The sequence below is a fragment of the Onychomys torridus genome, chromosome 18 (genome assembly GCF_903995425.1).
Source record: "Onychomys torridus chromosome 18, mOncTor1.1, whole genome shotgun sequence".
Lineage (NCBI taxonomy): Eukaryota > Metazoa > Chordata > Mammalia > Rodentia > Cricetidae > Onychomys > Onychomys torridus.
The window spans coordinates 23,482,200-23,499,712 of record NC_050460.1 but is presented as its reverse complement, the minus strand read 5'-3'; the positions used below and the strand labels follow the sequence as shown (position 1 = coordinate 23,499,712).

Below are 17,513 nucleotides of genomic sequence, written 5' to 3'. Positions count from 1 at the left end.
GCATAAAAAAATCCAAAGTTAATAAAGCATTAGATTATCTATTTCTGGGGGTGGATTTTGTTACCGCTTTCTGCTTATTTAGCATATCCCTTAGAGTTCAATTCGATCTTTCTATGACTGCTTGGCCTGTAGGATTTTGTAGTATACCCATAATATGCTTTATATTGTAATAAGCAAAAAACTGTTTCATTTTACCAGAGACACATATATGCTGGAGCTTTGTGAAGAAAACACAATTCTCATCCAAAAAAAAAAAAAGAAAAGAATTTCTAGTAATGTCACCATCTTTTATAAAGAATCCAGGGAATCCCAGAGGGAGAGCATTGGTTTCAGGAGACCTCTGGGGCAATTTAAAGCCTTTAAAAAATCACAGTAACAGTAAATCAGCTATTGCTCTTCAGAAGGTTAAGGAGCAGCTAACACAACAGGACCAGGTCCAGAGTTCTGTCTGAATCTCAGGTTCTGGAGCTGCTAGGCCCTCTTTAAAGCTTAGATGAATCTCCAAATACCTTTACAAAGACACAATTCAACACAGACCGAGTGGGAATTTTGTTTATTGGTAGCATGAACATTTGGTCCACACTGGTTAGCAGCCGTCTTCTTTTTAAACTCTGATAATATTAAGACAATGCATAAATAAATACAGCAAAGGGGAAGATAGCCCACACTGTCAAACACCTTAAGGAGCCACCGAGTTCTCTTGCACCATTTCATTGGGAGCTCAGTCTCATGTGGAGAGAAGGGCATTACACAACTTCTAAACAATGGCACCAAATGTACAAAACAGTTTGACCCCAAGGGATGTACCAGGACACACACAGGTACTTCAGAGGTATACTTTTTATTTGGGTACAATTTGAGACTGAGGAAACTATCACCTGATATAAATGTTAGAACAGAGGAAACTAAGTCCAGTTTCTGGTTTAGGTTGTTTTTGTTTTTTTCTTTAAAGTGTCCTCACCATCACCTTCAGAGTCAGCTGTCAATCCTCTCTGAGAGCTCAAGCAGAAGGTCCTCTTCATCTCTCCCAGGATCCAAGTTGATCTCAGCGTCTAATTTGCCTCCTGAAATTTCCCACATTAGTTTCTCAAAATCATCTTCCATGGAGAGTGGAGTCTTTCTTGTTGAGGCACACCTCAGTCGGTGAGGTTTGGATGCCACCTAGGATGAGGAAGGACCAGATCCTTCTGGGAGCAAGGGTTCTGAAGAAGACAGGGTTGAAGTCAGCACAAAACTGTCCTTAGGGCTTTCTGTCATCCCTGGTGATGGACTTATCCTCAGAGAGAAGTGGGACCACAGGCACAGTTGCTTTCTTGGTGGGACTTTCCTGCAGGACACTGCCGGCACTGAGTGGCTTCACAGCTCCAGTGACAGCATGGTGCACCTCCACTGCCTTGCATTCTGGAGCCAGGTTGGGAGATTAAACAACCTTGACCACACATGGTTTCACATTTACTTTGGGTTTGGCTTTACTCATTTTTTCCCTAAGTCTGTGCTGTACATGTCACTTTGAGTACTGAGTCCCCGATTCCAGAGTTTTCTCCCTCCCGCTTTAGGGATGACTCTGTGGGGAGCCACTTAGCCAGGTGCCCTGTGATGCCTGATCTAGCAGTGAGCACCAGCTTCCCCACCACTCTGGTATAGTAGGAGGCCCTGACTCCCAGGACAGCTGTCAAGGCTTACTTCTCCTTCTGTGAGGCTATGGACTCCTACTGTTTCTCAGTGTGTGTGTGTGTGTGTGTGTGTGTGTGTGTGTGTGTGTGTGTGTCAGTGTCAAATCTATTGACTATTTTTGTGGTATTGCTTATGGTCTCATCTGGTCCCACTAGCCTCTGTCTTAGTCATACTACTCTGAGAAGCAATGTCACTGTCTTCAAGTTCGAGTTTTTTTTTTCTCTTTTGTGCCTGCTCTTTTGGTGATGCGGAGCTGTCTTGTTGTCCCTGGGATAGCCTTAGCTTGAGGGGGGAGCTGGCACTGCACTCAGAGCTTCGCTGTACCTTCAGGGTCTTCTCCAGTTTGATTTCCTCTAGTGTCTTTCGTCTTTATATGCACCTCCTGAAATAAACCTGGCTCTTCCTGCAGGCTCCTCAGGTTGTCTTTTGCTGACAGCAACAGGTGGTAGACTCAGTCTTTTGCTCCTCAGTATCTGCTGTCAACTTGGGGCAACATGTATCCTCTTTGGATTTCTGTCTCTATATTTCCTGCTGTTGATGTTTCTTTTCTTCCAGGACCTCAGAGAAGGTTTTGATCCTCACTGAGGAAAAGCTTTTTGTTCTTGATGGAAACTCATCAGCCAGTGATGGTTCTTCTGTTTTCGATTTGCTTTGCAATTCTTCACATTTCTGACTGGCTCTTTCAAGAATTTCTTCCAATGTCTTCACGTGGATCTCACCAGCTTTATTAACTTCCTCTTTCTTTGGTGTTTTATCAATGTTAGTTTATGGAACTTCCACCTTTTTCTCCAGCCTCTGTGCAAGGCTTTGCTTTAATGGGGCATCACTGTCACTACCTACTGAAAATTTTTGTTTCCCCGTCTTTCAGTAAGACTTAGTCTAGCCAAGGGCTCTTCTTGTTTGCTTGATAGAGTTACTGTCCTCACCACAGTCTGAAAATTCTCCTTTCCAGGGCCTGGAATAGGCTGAGGCTGACATAAAGCATTAGAAATTCCGAAGGAGCCACCTTGCTTCTTGGATTTTTCCTGCATTTTCTTTGATTTTATTTTCTGAAGAGATTTTATTCCAAAACTCAAACATTCACCTTGCTTGAAACTGACTCCCAGTTTCTGGGCAGAAGCCACTCATAGTCCATTATGAACCTTAGGAGTTGGTTGCAGGGCAGGCATTTTGCTTTCATCACTCTCCTCAGAAAACTGATCACCATCATCTTTATCACCATCTGCAAGACTGACGACAATGGGTGGATGCTTGGGGACAGGAACACTTTCTGAACTTCCTACTTGCATTACACTCTGCAGTTGAGGGGAGGGATTAGATTGGACCAACAATTTGTTCTGTTGAACTGTGAGCTGGCTAGCCTCTACTTCTTCTTGCAACTCAGGCACAGTGGGTAACACGGTTTTACTTGGATGCAGGGAGAGTCCATCAATGTAACAAACTCTGTTGTGATGGAAACCACAGTTTAGTTTTTTACATCCCATTGGCTGATTTTCCCAATAAAGAATGTCACTTCATCTTTCATCAATTTCCATGTGGCAAAATCTGCACACCCGTGGAAAACAATGACCTTCTTGCCATAGTGTGCAAACAATTTCATTTTTCCTTGCAGCTTCACAGGGAGGGAATGGGAAGCTGTCACTGGTGGGCCGTGAAGAATAGAAATAAAAATAGCAATCTTCTCCCTGATTAGGCATGCCGGATAAATTCTCAAGCCAGGAGTGGCTTTTGGGAACAAAAAAGTCTCACCAAGGTGAAGACTAGCTCTGAGTGCTCTTGAAATGGACTCACTCTTCCAAAGACAACTCAACCACAGAAATGTTCTCTCAAGAAGAACATTGGTGTCTTCACTGAGTTCCAAGCTATTTCATACTTAATTCTAGTCTATTTTCTAGGAATGTTTTGGGCAAGGAATATCCCCAAATCAAACCGATGACACTGTCTCTGATTCCTGTGAATTGCCAGGTCTTTTTCTTTCCTTTGCTGTAGTCACCTGTAGTTAGAGTTTCCTGCCTGGCCCAGTCAGGACAAATCTCTCTTACCCGCCAGTCCCATCTCTCAGACCCAACCAAGAAAGCACACAGAAACTTACATTGTTTACAAACTGTATGGCTGTGGCAGGCTTCTTGTTATCTACTTTTTCTATCTTAAATTAACCCATTTCTGCTTATCTATACTTTGCCACATGGCTTGTGGCTTACCAGTGTCTTTACATGTTGCTTCTCATGGCGGTGGCTGGCAGTGTCTCCCCAGCCTTCTACTTCCCAGAATTCTATTCTCTCTTGTCCTGCCTATACTTCCTGCCTGGCCACTGGCCAATCAGAACTTTATTTACATAGAGCGATATCCACAGCACTTCCCCTTTTCTTTTTTTTTAAGGAAGGTTTTAACTTTTACATAGTACAATTACATATAACAAAACAATTATCAAACAAGAATTATAGTTACAATATTAAAGAAGATATCCTATCTATCTTATATTTGTGAGTCTAAGGTTTTATATCTAACTTATCTTTTATCATAACTGAGGAAATTATAACTATCTAGTCTTCAGCCACATCAAAGACCTCAGAAGGATGTAATATTACCTGAGAACTGGGAGAAGGATGCGAGCATTTTTCGGGAGTCTTGCAGGGTAGACAGAGACAGCTGGCAGCCTGGACAGTCACCTAATGTTCCTTTGTAAAGTTGTGGCATTTGTCTTCAGCCCACAGGGCTAGAGTCTCTCAGTCACTTCTCTCAGTGTCCTGTAGAATGTCTGGCAGTTTCCTCTGTGAAGCAGGAACCTGAAGGACCATTTTGTCAAGCAAAGTTTACTGGTCACCTTTCTATGGGTCCTGCATGTCCAGTCAACCAAGCAATCCAGGCAAGAACAGTTTCTTGCCCAAATGGCTATTTTTGCCAAGGTGAAGATAAGATATGAAGTGTCTTCAATGTCCATCGTTGTCTCTGAAGTAAATCGGTGTTGCCAGGAGCAGACATGTCTCACTGGCCAGAAAGTCTAAATTTTAAAAATATTTTAAATGCCATATTCTGAAGGTCTTTGAAGTATTTGAAGATTACCTATCTATCTGAAATATCTCTATGTATACCTAGAAGACTTAACTAACATGGCTACAAGTATGATTATCCTAGATGATTAATTATTAATCTATTTTTAATTATCCATTACAATTTTAAATGAGCTGTACAAACATAATATCTTAAACAAGAGTAGAAATATACACACAGTATAACAAAATTAACTTTAAGTTTGTATCAATAGACTAAAATCTAAACCAATGTAAAACATTTTAAACAAGTTGTTGCTCTTTAGAAGTAAGTTCCCTAATCTACCCATTCATCCTATTATATCTATATCATATTCCCCTTTCTTCTTTAGAAAGAGATCTCATTTATAATCAACCTGCTTTAAAGAAAAATATTGTTTTTTCTCTGTCCCACACCAGAGGCCTCTTCTGATTTGGGACACAAGAATCTCTTAACCTTTTCTTTTAGCAGCATGTCTGGGTTTAGAGAAGGAGTAAGCCAATTCCATCTCCAAAGCCAGCTTGATAATTTTGGGAATGTGGGCGTAGTTTCTCTTACTACTTCCTGCTGGAGGGGGGCGCTGTATCTTATGGGGATACAAAGAAAATTTTAGGATTATAGAGTAGTCCATTAGGGTGAACCTCTGAGCCAGTTGCCTTGAAACCATTCTGGATGTCAGATCATCTGGGCCATGGTGTCATCGGAGACCTTTCAGGTGGTCTTGGCTGATCAAACCTGATATATCTTAATCTGGAACAAATCCACAGCCTCTGGCTTTCTGTGGAAACAAAAGCAGAGACTCTTTTCCAAAGCAACATATGCTTATATCCAAATTTTGAAGTCAAGGTACCTTTAAGATTTACATATTTGTTTAACTCAACAGCTTTTACAATCAAATCTTTTTCTGCAGTTAAAAATCCCAAAGACAACATAAGCCAGATTCTCTGTGTAATATCCATCTTTGTAAGATTGAAACGCCCCTGTGGCTGCTGGCTCCGCCCACCTCAGCTTCCCAACATGGCGGTGGTACAGTTTACCACCAGCTCTGGGTCTAGAGCCATGTGTACCATCAACCATCAGAAGCAGTTCTATCAAAGCAGTGCATAGCCCAGAAACCCTTTTTTTTTGTTTGTTTGTTTTTAACTCGCAAAGGCTAAATCCAACACTCAGCAGAGTAAAGTGCCCCTTGTAGATTCCTCATTCCTGCCACACTGCAGGTCAGACACTCACGCCAGGAACCCGCCACAGTAGCTCAAACCGGCAGGCTGCCACTACCTTGATAAAGACAACTAGGAAGCTGTTTTTAGCTCCGTCTTAGAATCTTTTTTCTCAGGTTTTAGGTGGAAATTCTTGCCAACACGTTGGATGCCATTTGTAGTTAGAGTTTCCTGCCTGGCCCAGTCAGGACAAATCTCTCTTACCTGCCAGTCCCATAGTTGCTCAGACCCAACCAAGAAAGCACACAGAAACTTACATTGTTTACAAACTGTATGGCTGTGGCAGGCTTCTTGTTATCTACTTTTTCTATCTTAAATTTGAAAGACCCCCACAGGAGATCTTCCCTCAGGAGAGACCCCGAACCCAAGGAACACGCCGAAACCACGGAATCAGATGCAAACAGCAAGAGGGTTTATTTGAATACACAGGTACCTGGGGCGACAAGTCTCTGGGAGGACTTGTGCGCCTTCCTAGGGGAAGGGGAACTTCTTATAGGATCCTAGGGGCAGAAGCGCGGTAACGGAAGCGAGAAGCATAGTTACAGGGTTCCCATTGGTTGATTCAAATAAGGCCAGGGTGAACTTGGGGGCTATCTTTAATTTTCAGAAATGTGCAGCTGTTTGTTCTCCAAGGCCAGGTAGCCAATTATAGATATCTTGTTCTGACTCAAGGTTTTTTCCTCCCAAGACCGGGTGTTTGATATCTCCTGCTTTGACTCAAGGTTACTTTCCCAATTATCTCTCTCAAGGCCGTTTCTTAGGCTAAGTTACTGAGAGGGGGGGCATTTCAAATTAACCCCATTTCTGCTTATCTATACTTTGTCACATGGCTTGTGGCTTACCAGTGTCTTTACATGTTGCTTCTCATGGGGGTGGCTGGCGGTGTCTCCCCAGCCTTCTACTTCCCAGAATTCTATTCTCTCTTGTCCCGCCTATACTTCCTGCCTGGCCACTGGCCAATCAGAAGTTTATTTACACAGAGCGATATCCACAGCAGTCGTCCACTGAACTCACAGAAGCAGAAGCAGCAGAAACCCACGACTTCCAGCGTCAAACATGGTGCCTGGCTACCTCAGTCCAGTAGTGCAAGCATGGGACTCTTAATCCCAGGGTCATGGATTCGTGCCCCACTTTTGGCAGCACATGTTGTTTGAGTTTCTTCGGGTCTTTTAGTAAAAACCCAGAGCCAGATATTGCTGTAAATGCTGAAAGAAGAAAGAGACGAAGGAATAAACCACTATCACGTCTTACCTCTAGGACTTCTTAGCTTGAAAAGCCCCGCCATAAGGCCTCTGGCCAAATGAGCTTCCTCAGGCAAAAAGGCTCCAGCTGAAAAAGCCTTTAATTCCTGTTTCCTCATGCGTTATATGCCTTTATCTCTCCTACCATATTACTCATTGGGATTAAAGGCATGTGCCACCACTGTCTGGCTCTGTTTCTCTACTAGACTGAATCAATCTCATGAAGTCTAGGGTGGCTTTGAATTCACAGAGATCCAGACATCTCTGCCTCCTAAGTGCAAGGATTAAAGGTGTGTGCCTGTACTGTCTGGCCTCTATGTTTAATTTAGTGGATTGTTCTGTCCTCTGACCTTCAGGTACATTTTATTCAGGTACACAATATATCACCACATAGCAACACAATGAAAACATAGTTTCATGTTCCTAAATTGCCGCTATCTTATCCAATCTCCCCTATAATTCTGCTATCATCTATAGCCCACACAATAATTATACTCGCTACTAAGAAAATAGGAATTAGCAGTATTTTGAGGTCAAGCTGTTACATTTTCTTTGCCTTCTTCTTCCACATTATCGAAATTTGAATTAAAAGTTTTACCAACATTTGAACCATAGCCTTTGGAGAAGGGCAATTTGAATTATGAAGCTACTAACAGATTTGGAATGAGATGTAAATTATGTCTTGAGTTTTTATATCCATATTCAGAGGAGTATAGCTCTTGGATAATAAGAAGGAATAGAGTTTGGGTTACTCCTGATATTATGATGACTATTTAGATCCTGTAATAACTTGGTAAACTGTAGTTGTATATAAATTACCTGCTCTCAATCACTGCTTTTTTGTTTTCTTCATTTCAGTCAGTTTCAGATGCTTTGCCCTCAATTAAGGCACCCAGAGTATGAAGGGCCACACATTCCACATCAGAATGAGTAGGTTGCCTTGTCATATTGTCACAATGGAAGGAACCAAGTATGTCCAACAGTGTAAAAACTGTTTTAAACTCATCATGTTAAAATACAGAAATAGAGCAAACAGACAGTTGAGTATCACTTGTGGTTTGGAAGATTAGAAGTTCAAGGTTATCCTCCGCTACATGTCAGGTACAAAGCCTGTCTTGAAAACATGGCACACTGTCTCAAAAAAAGCAAGTGAAGACAAAGTGCCCTGCCATTCAATGTGATAATGTGATAAGAAAAAGGACACTTAAAAGATTGGTCATAGTTATAATATGTAATTTGCTGATATATTGCATAAAGAATTAAACCACTTAGAAATGTGAGTCACTCGGGTAGCTAACAGTAGTAATGATATGAAAAAAGTATATTTAGTTTTCCTTAGTAGTTATTAGAGACCACAATAAGAATATGGATTATCAATCACACTTCATTTCACCTAAGCAAAGTTATATAATGACTTCTAAAAAACAATAAATAGAAAATAGAAGAAAGCATATCATCAAATCCATAACACAAACAAGTTTTTTGTGAGTAATTTCTTTAAAAAAAAACCAGAGTGATTATATAAATACTGATTATTATATTTAAAAAAATACAACTTAAAATAGTCTATGGACCATTACCATGGTTCACCACTTATTCCCATTCCTGCCTATTCTAGCCTTTTCCAGAGCTTTTTATCATACAAGGGTATCTTCTTTGAGATTTTTTTTTTTTTTACCATGAAAAGTAGATGAACTTTTGTCAAGGAATTTTTACATGTCTGTTGGGTTGATCTAGTGGATTTTTTCTTTGATTTTTCCTTTTTTGTTTTTGTTTTTGTTTTGTTTTGTTTTGTTTTTGTTTGTTTGTTTTTGTTTTTGGAGACAGGGTTTCTCTGTGTAGCTTTGTGCCTTTTTCCTGGAACTCACTTGGTAACCTAGGCTGGCCTCAAACTCATAGAGTTCCACCTGGCTCTGCCTCTCAAGTGCTGGGATTAAAGGTGTGCATCACCACTGCCTGGCCTTTGATTTTTCTTATGTGTCATGATATTCAAAATGATTTGAATGTGTTGAACCATCCTTTCAAGGAATGAAGCCCAAATTGGTAATTCTTTATAATATGTGTGATATATTGCTAAATTTAGCTTGCAAGTAATTTTATTTAAAAGTCTGTCATTATTGACTCAATTATTTCAGTACAGAAATAGTATATAATAAACATAAAACATGGTTGTAGAATATCATTTCATCTAGGTGTTACATATTTTTATGCTACAGAACATTACTTTAACTGTGTACAGTTGTGTTACTATTTTTTATGCTCCATTTGTAAGGCTCTGTGTTTATTTATGAAAAGGTGTGTTGCATGTCACCTGAGTAGCACACCTGATTGGTCTAATAGAAAAGCTGAATGGTCATTTGCTATGCAGAAGATGGTTAAGCAAGGCCGGCAGGCAGTGTAGAGAAAAATAAAGAGGAGGAGAAATCTAAGAATGAGTGAAAGACTAGTGAAGAAGGAGAGAATGAGGGATATGCCAGGCGCAAGAAGCCAGGCAGACACAGAGAAGTAGTGAAAGTAAGGTTTACAGAAGAAAGGAAGGTCATAAGCCCCAGACAAGAAGTAGACAAAGAGAAAAAAGTTAATTTATGTTAAAAGTGTTAGCCATAACTGTGCCTAAGCTAGGCTAAGTATTCAAAACTAATAATAAGTCTGCTTTGTATTTGAGAGCTGGTTGGTGGTTCAAAAGAAAAAGCCTGGTATAAACTATATAATTTTTTCTTTATGCTAACAGATGATGAACAGATGAAAAAGAAATCACAGGACAGCCTAAAAATAATTCCTATAAATGAACATAGCAATGGAAATAAAAAAAAACACTTTTTTTTAAAAATTGTTGGACACAGAAGAAACAATTGAATTCATGAGGGAATGAAAAGATGTTATGGAATAGCAGAGTTAATGTTATTTTGGACAGAATAGTGAAAATAATCAATGAATGAATTCAACATAATTGATCTATCATATGACAAAAAAATATATTAAATTCATGTGGAAGCAGAAACATTCTTCATTAGTCAAAGCAATCCTGAGCAAAAGAGAGTTTCTGAAGCAATCATGCACCTGTTTTCAAATCATAGTATAGGGAAATAGTAATCAAACTATTGGAGACCCTTGTCATAATTCACCATGTCCAGACAGTCTTTGTGCTGATGTAAAATGGAGACCTGTAGATGTAACAGTCTTATTAAATAAGAAACACAGAGCTAAATGCAGAGTTGAAAGCCCCAGAGGTCAGAGCAGTAGCTAAGAGCTGAGACTAAAACCACCTTCTTACTACCCGCTGCTGCTGCCGTCCTTCCCCTGAGAAAAGGACTGACTTCCTGTGTGTCTGTCTTTTTTATTGACTTTCTGTTCTGCCTTCTCATTGGTTGTAAACCCAATCACATGGCCTCCTTGTCACTGCCTGTCTATACAGACCTCTAGGTCTCTATGATTGGTATTGAGATTAAAGGTGTGTGTTTCCATGCTGTCTGTATCCTTGAACACACAGAGATCTGCCTGTCATGTGATCAGATTAAGGGAGTGTGCTACCACTGCCAGACTTCTGCTATGACTTGCTATTAGCTCTGACCCAGGCACTTTTATTTATTAACATACAAATAAAATCACATTTCAGCACAAATAAAATATCACCTTAGAGACCTCCCTTTCTCAGCAAGAGCTTCCCCTTCTCTATTTGAACCTTATTTGGGGAGTGTATCTAGAGAGGGGACAGCAGGCCCTAGTACAAACAATTCCAAGAAAAACTGCTAGGGCCCTTCCACCCCAGACTCAGCCAATCAGAAGCTGTGCAAAACAAGTTCCAGACATTTCCTGCTGATATGGCTAGAACACCAAAACCATCAGAGGATGTGAGTTTCTTACTGATAAAGGTGGAATGCCTTAACTGTCAGAGGATGAGCCAATTTCCTTGCAGCTGCAACCCTCCAATCAGCTTAAGCTAAGCATCACTGTCCCAAGTAAGCACCACCCCTGAGCCTGTGACTATATGGATTTGGAAATTCCCTAGCCTCTGGCTGTAAACACAGTAAATATCCTACCTTGCTACTGTTTGAGGTCCTTCCTGTTCCACTGCTGTGTTGAATGGACAGAGGACCTGAGTTAGAACTCACAATAAAGACTCTTTGTTTTTGCATTCATGTTTGGTCTTATGGTAGTCTTTGGGGACTCTGGACTTTGGGTACAACAATGGGCCATTGGCCAATGACCCTGGAGGAAAAGGGAGACCCAACACAAAACCAGTGTGATACTGCAACAAAGGCATGAAGACTAATACAGTTTGAGCAGAGGAGCCATAAATAAAAGGAACCACTACTGCTGTCTCATCTCAGCAGAGCTGCCTGAAACATGCATGTACTGAGAATATTAGATAACCACTTATATAGGAATGATACTAGATCTTTCTCTCTCTCAGCTAGTATGAGAATTAGCTTCATGAGAATCAATTATGTAGCTATTAAAGCCTGGAATTTTGAAGCCACTTGAGAAAATTTAGGATAAACACTCGACTATAAGGCAAGTGTATTATCCTCCTGATCAAGATCCCACATAGCTCAGCAAGTAATAGCAAGATTGACATACGTGGTTGCATTAAATTAACCCTTTTCCCCTCACATTTTCTAAGAATATCTATTTCAAATGACCTTTCAGGTACACTTGCTATGTAGCTTGGGCAATTCTGTAACTCACGCTCTTTTTGTATCTGTCTCCCAAGTGTTGATATTTCATATGTGATACCTCAGAGCTGGCTGAATTTAAAAAGCTTCTGCTCAGCCAAGGATATAACAGAATAAATAGCACAACTCACAGGATGGGGCAAATTATTACCAATGATACATTTGACAGATAATAACATATAGATAACATAAGGAATTAAAAATTATCCACCCAATGAGTTATTAATACAATTGTATAAGTAAGTGGTCAAATGAATAGAACAGATACTTTTAAAGTGGAGAAATAAGAATGGTAAATAGTACATAAAAACGTTCAATGTTTTTAGGCAAGAGGTGGTACAAGTTGAAACTATGTCGAGATTCCATCTGATTCCAATCAAAATGACTATCATATCATAACAAAGGAAAAAACAACATAAAAGTCCAGTGAATGCAGGTGAAGGCTGATGAGTCTAGGGTTGGGAACCCAAAGGGATATTTTAAGACACTGTGGGTGGGAATTTAACTTAGTGAAGCCTCTCTAGGTATGAGTATGTGTTTCTTCAAAAACAGTAACAAATGGAACTGTCCGCCAACAGGGCTCTCCTGTTCCTCCATGTACACTTGAAGAATCAAAGTCAGCATTCACTAGACACACAGGCACACCAATGTTCATCATGTCACCACTCATCATAGTGAATTTAGGAGTCAGCCAGAAAGCTCATCAATGTGTGGATGGACAAAGAAAATATGATATGTGAACACAGAGTTTTAATTAATTAATTAATTAATTAATTAATTATACATCCTGATCACAGCCTCCCCTCCCTTCTCTCCTTCCACTCCATCCCTTCTCCTCACTTCGGCCACCCCACCCCCTGTTTACCTCTCCTCAGTAATTGCTCAGAAAGTGTCATGTCTCCCATGGGCTTCAGAAACACTACCATAAGACCAAGCACCTCCCACTGTATTCAGGCTGGGCAAGGCAATCCAGCATGAGGAATAGGTTCCCAAGAGCTAGTCAAAGCACAGAGAACAGTTGCTCCTTCCATTGCCAGGAATCCCACATACAGACCAAGATACATACCTGTCACATATAAGCAAAGGGCCTAGGTTGTTCCCACGCATGTTCTCTTGTTTAGATTCTGTGAGTTGCCATAGGGCAGGCTCATGGTTTCTGAGAGTTTTATTATGATGTCCCTAACCTCTCTGTTACCTGCAATCCCACCTCCCTCTCTTCAGCAGGACTCCCCAAGCACAGCCAAATGTTTGGCTGTGGGTATCTGAATCTACCTCCATCAGTCACTAGATGAAGACTCTCTGATGACAACCAGAGTAGTCACCAATCAGATAATCGGGGATGGCCAGTTCAGCCTTGGAAGAAGAATAAAGAACATCTCCAGAGCAGGCTGGCTAAAGAAGACTAACAAAATTAATGAGCTCTGTGTTTGAATTAGAGACTCTGGCTCAATGGACAACAACTCAGGGTGATCACGAATGTTCCCAATTATCAGCTTTAAGCTTGCATATGCAAAGGTACCCATGTATAGTAACCAACATACAGATGTGCTAACACATATGCAAATATGTGTGCATCAACCTGAATAAAGAAAATATATAGCTTAAAATAGAAACAATTTCAATAAATCTATTTTACAACATTGTGACCATGGTAAACAAAGCCGAATACTCAAGAAAAATGCTAAACAGAAGTGAAGGAGCAAAAATGAAAATGAAGTCAACATAATCTTTACATCAATTTTAGGCTATCAGAAAATTATCATTTTAAGAAAACTGGAGGGGCTGGGGATTTAGCTCAGTGGTAGAGCACTTGCCTAGCAAGTTCAAGGCCCTGGGTTCGGTCCTCAGCTCAGACAAAAAATAGATAAATAAAAATAAATAAAATTGGGCTTTAGTATTTTTCCCCATTGGAAAAAACAGGAAAATAAAATCCAACAACATGAACAAAAAGCCAGGGTAGCAACTCAATATAAGAACCTAGAGACAGGAACTGATGCAAAGGCCATAGAAGAATACTGCTTACTGACTTACTCAACATGGCTTGTTCTACTTCTGTTCTCATATATTACAGGACCACAGTTAAAATATTTTAATTATATATCAAAGAATACATGCATAATATCTGCTTTAGTAAGCTTGTTTTGATTGCATTTCCAATCTGTTTACCTAAATGATGTACAGAGTTCATGAAAAACCTGAGTGAGTACACTCAAATAAATATTTTGATGTTTTATAAATTGGTTAATGTTTTAGAAAGCAGAAGTTATCAATATTAAATAAGAGAATTTTAAAACTCAACTGACTGCATTCATGAGGTTTAGTTACCAGTAAACAATTTATTCTTTTGTTTAGATATTTATACTACATTTTGTCAAGAAATCGCATATATTTAAGTACCCTAACTGATAATTAGATATTAATGTCACTCATATATATTCAGCTAGTTTCTCCCAAACTCTGAAAAATGTTGGAAAAGCTTGCTTCCCCTAAGCACACAAAATAGAAAAAGAGACACATAGCACAAGGGATGGAATACTCCCTGAAACTTCAGCATTACAATTAAAGAATAAGCATAATGAAGAATTCCCAAGAACAGTATTTATTATTTATGATTATGTCAAACCCTAAGTCCTTATGTGGCTCTTGCTATGCTGAATAATCACATTATGTCATTAAACCTTTATAGCATGTAAGAAAAGTATAATTAATTTCTTCTTGCAGATGAGCAAAATTAGCTCCAAAACTTGACCTTGCTGGATGTTATGGTTTACGGTTGTCAGCTTGAGAGGCTCTAGAACCAACACTTATTGTGCTGTATGGCTGTGAGTGATAATCTAGCCTAGAATGATTGAAGTGTGAAGACCCTTCCAAAACATGAGTGGCTCCATTTCACAGCTTGCTTTCTATTGCTGTGATAAAACAACATATGTAAACACAGTTTGGAGTAGAAAGGGGTTATTTGGCTTATACTGCCATGTACTAGTCCATCATTTAGGGATGTCAGGGCAGGAATTCCAGGCAAGAACCTTGCTGCAGGAAATGATGTGGAGATCATGGAAGAATATTGTTTACTGGCTTTCACCTCTTGACTTTCTCAGTTTATTACACATCTTACAACTACCTGCTCAGGTGTGTCACCCCTCACAGTAGCCTGAGTGGTCCAATATCAACCACCAGCCAGTAAAATATGCCAAAGTTTTGCTCACAGGCAAAGCCCATGGAGAGGATTTCCCTATTGACCCAATGACTCTAATTTGTATTCTGCTGACAGAAACAAAGCAGTGCACATGTTGAACACTGGCATTTCTTTTCCTCTGTGTCCTGAATGTGAACACATAGGTCCAGTTACCTCATGACTTCCCTGCTGTGGTACCATGGTACTCTCAGACTGTGAGCCCCAATAAGCCTTTCTTTCCTTTAGTTTATTTTGTCAGATATGTTGTAATAGCAATGAAAAGGTAAATACTACCTAGGGCATTTTGTTCTGTTCAATGGTATCATTGAAATTGTTTTTCCTAAATTTCAAACTGAGGAAATACGGACTAGGAAAGATGAAAAGTAAAATGTGTTATGTCTAGGATTTCTTGTCTTCATCTTCCATTAACTCTGTCACACAAGTGAAATGTGTATTATCTACTTTTCTGCTGCTGTAATAAAACATCACTGTCCAAAACAACTCCAAAAGGAAGAGTTTATTTGGGCTTGCTGCTCCAGACAAAGAAGAGTTCTCGTGGAAGTGAGGCACAGTAACAAGCGGTAAGCACTGAGCAGGAACAGGAAGCAGAGAGCTCATATCTTCAAATAACAGCTTCAACCAGAGAGAACAAACTATGGACATGATGTGAGTCTTTTAATATCAAAACCCACACTCAGTGATCTTTTGTCCAGCAAGTATGTGCCATATGAACCTTCTCAAACAGTGACACCAACTGGAACCAACGGAGACATTTCTCATTCAATCCACCTTGGCATGTTTCTACATCTCCTACATTTTATTTGAGTGTGAGTGTGCATGTGTGTGTGTGTGTGTACATACTGAACATAGCAAATATATGGAGGACAGTTCTACCATATAGGTTCAGGGATCAAACTCAGGTTAACAGGTTGGGCAGCAATTGGTATTATCAATGAAACTGTCTTGGTAGCCCATATTTCTACATTTTAAAGCAAATTTCTTAAGCTCAAGAAATTTGAAAAAGGACCACATTAAGCTCCATACTAAGGGATTGGCATTTTGGATCACTGTAGCTCCAAAATGGATTTGGCACCAATTAAATCAAGTGATAAACATTCTCAGCATAAAGTATAGCCTGAAAATGTTGGAGTTGCTTATTTTTTCAGTGTACTATGTTGTGATTTAATCCATTTCCCTTGAGAGTCAAAATACATGGACACATTCATTTGGGGCCAGAGAGAGAATCGACAGGTATAGGGGCTGGCAGCTATGCCCAATGAACTTAATTTCCAGAACCCATTTAGTAAAAGCAGAAAGCCAGTTCTAATACAATTCTGGCTTCCATCTGCATACCACATCATATAACCCCCACACATATAAACTGTAAATTCTAACAGAGATTCTCATTTATTATGTAAAAGTAAAATGATGCTATCACAAATATTAGTGTTTTTTCTTCTTCCTTTCCCATCTATTATGTTTTAATTATTTTTAAAAATTTCCATATATTATATTATGATTATATTCATTTCCCTCCAAGTCTTCCCAAATCATCCCCACCTTCAAAGTCACTTAACTTCATGTAATTAATTTCTATCTCAGAAGAAAAAAAAAAAAAACTTCCCCAAAGACTACAAACACTAAAGTTAACAACAACAATGACAACATGACAACGAACACACAAAATCATGTGTGCTGTGCTCTTTTGGCCAAGGTCTCCTAAGCCCGATGCTCTGATGTCTGCTCGGAGTTGGGTATATAACCCTCATTATTCATTGGTCCGTAAAAGCAGAGTTTGTTCTAGTGATACTATTATAACACATTGTAAAAAAAATCAAATTGAGGAGGGAAGGGTTTACTTCAGCTTACAATTCCATGTAACAATCCACCACTGATAGAAATCAGGGCAAGAATTCAAGGCCAAGAATCTGGAGACAAAAGCTGAAGCAGAGACAATGGAGGAGTCCTCTTTACTGCTTGCTCTCAGATTGAAAATAACTACTTTTCTTACAGAGCCCAGGTCCACATGCTCAGAGATGACATCACCCATAGTGGGCTGAGCTCTCATATCAACTAGTAATAAAAAAAAAAAAATCAGGCTAATTTGATTGCAGAAATCCCTAAGTTCATACTCTCTCAGATAACTTTTGGCTATGTAGAATTAACATCTGAAGCTAACTAAGAGACCTCTGTTTCCAAGGTTTGATTCTGGGTGGTTGTAGTATGTTATTTTGTTGCTGATGCTGCAGGTGCTGTTTATTTAAAAACATTTTAAAAATCTGAATTGTCTATGTTCTTTGCCAAGTGTTATCCCAGTCTCTGCTGCACACTTATTTTAGTTTTTTGCAAATGAATGGACAGAGGTTTCCATAAATTCTCTCTAGAGGGTGTCTCCAATTTTATTTAGTGTTTGTGTGATCATTTGTAGTATATCTTCACGACTCCTGCAGGCAGTTTTCAAAGGTGCCTTAACATTCTTTTCCTGCTTATGGAATGCTCA

At 39.5% G+C, this 17,513-nt stretch overlaps 1 protein-coding gene across 1 annotated transcript; it reads right to left on the bottom strand.

Moving 5' to 3' along the window:
- Positions 1 to 975: 975 nt before the first annotated feature.
- On the bottom strand, positions 976 to 3,371 carry LOC118569344 (zinc finger CCCH domain-containing protein 11A). The gene is given in 10 exon segments (XM_036167099.1): positions 976 to 1,255; positions 1,257 to 1,486; positions 1,488 to 1,818; positions 1,820 to 1,893; positions 1,895 to 1,965; positions 1,968 to 2,043; positions 2,045 to 2,059; positions 2,061 to 2,127; positions 2,129 to 2,534; positions 2,537 to 3,371. Coding segments are annotated over 10 exon segments (2,385 nt in total).
- Between the last annotated feature and the right edge of the window lie 14,142 nt (positions 3,372 to 17,513).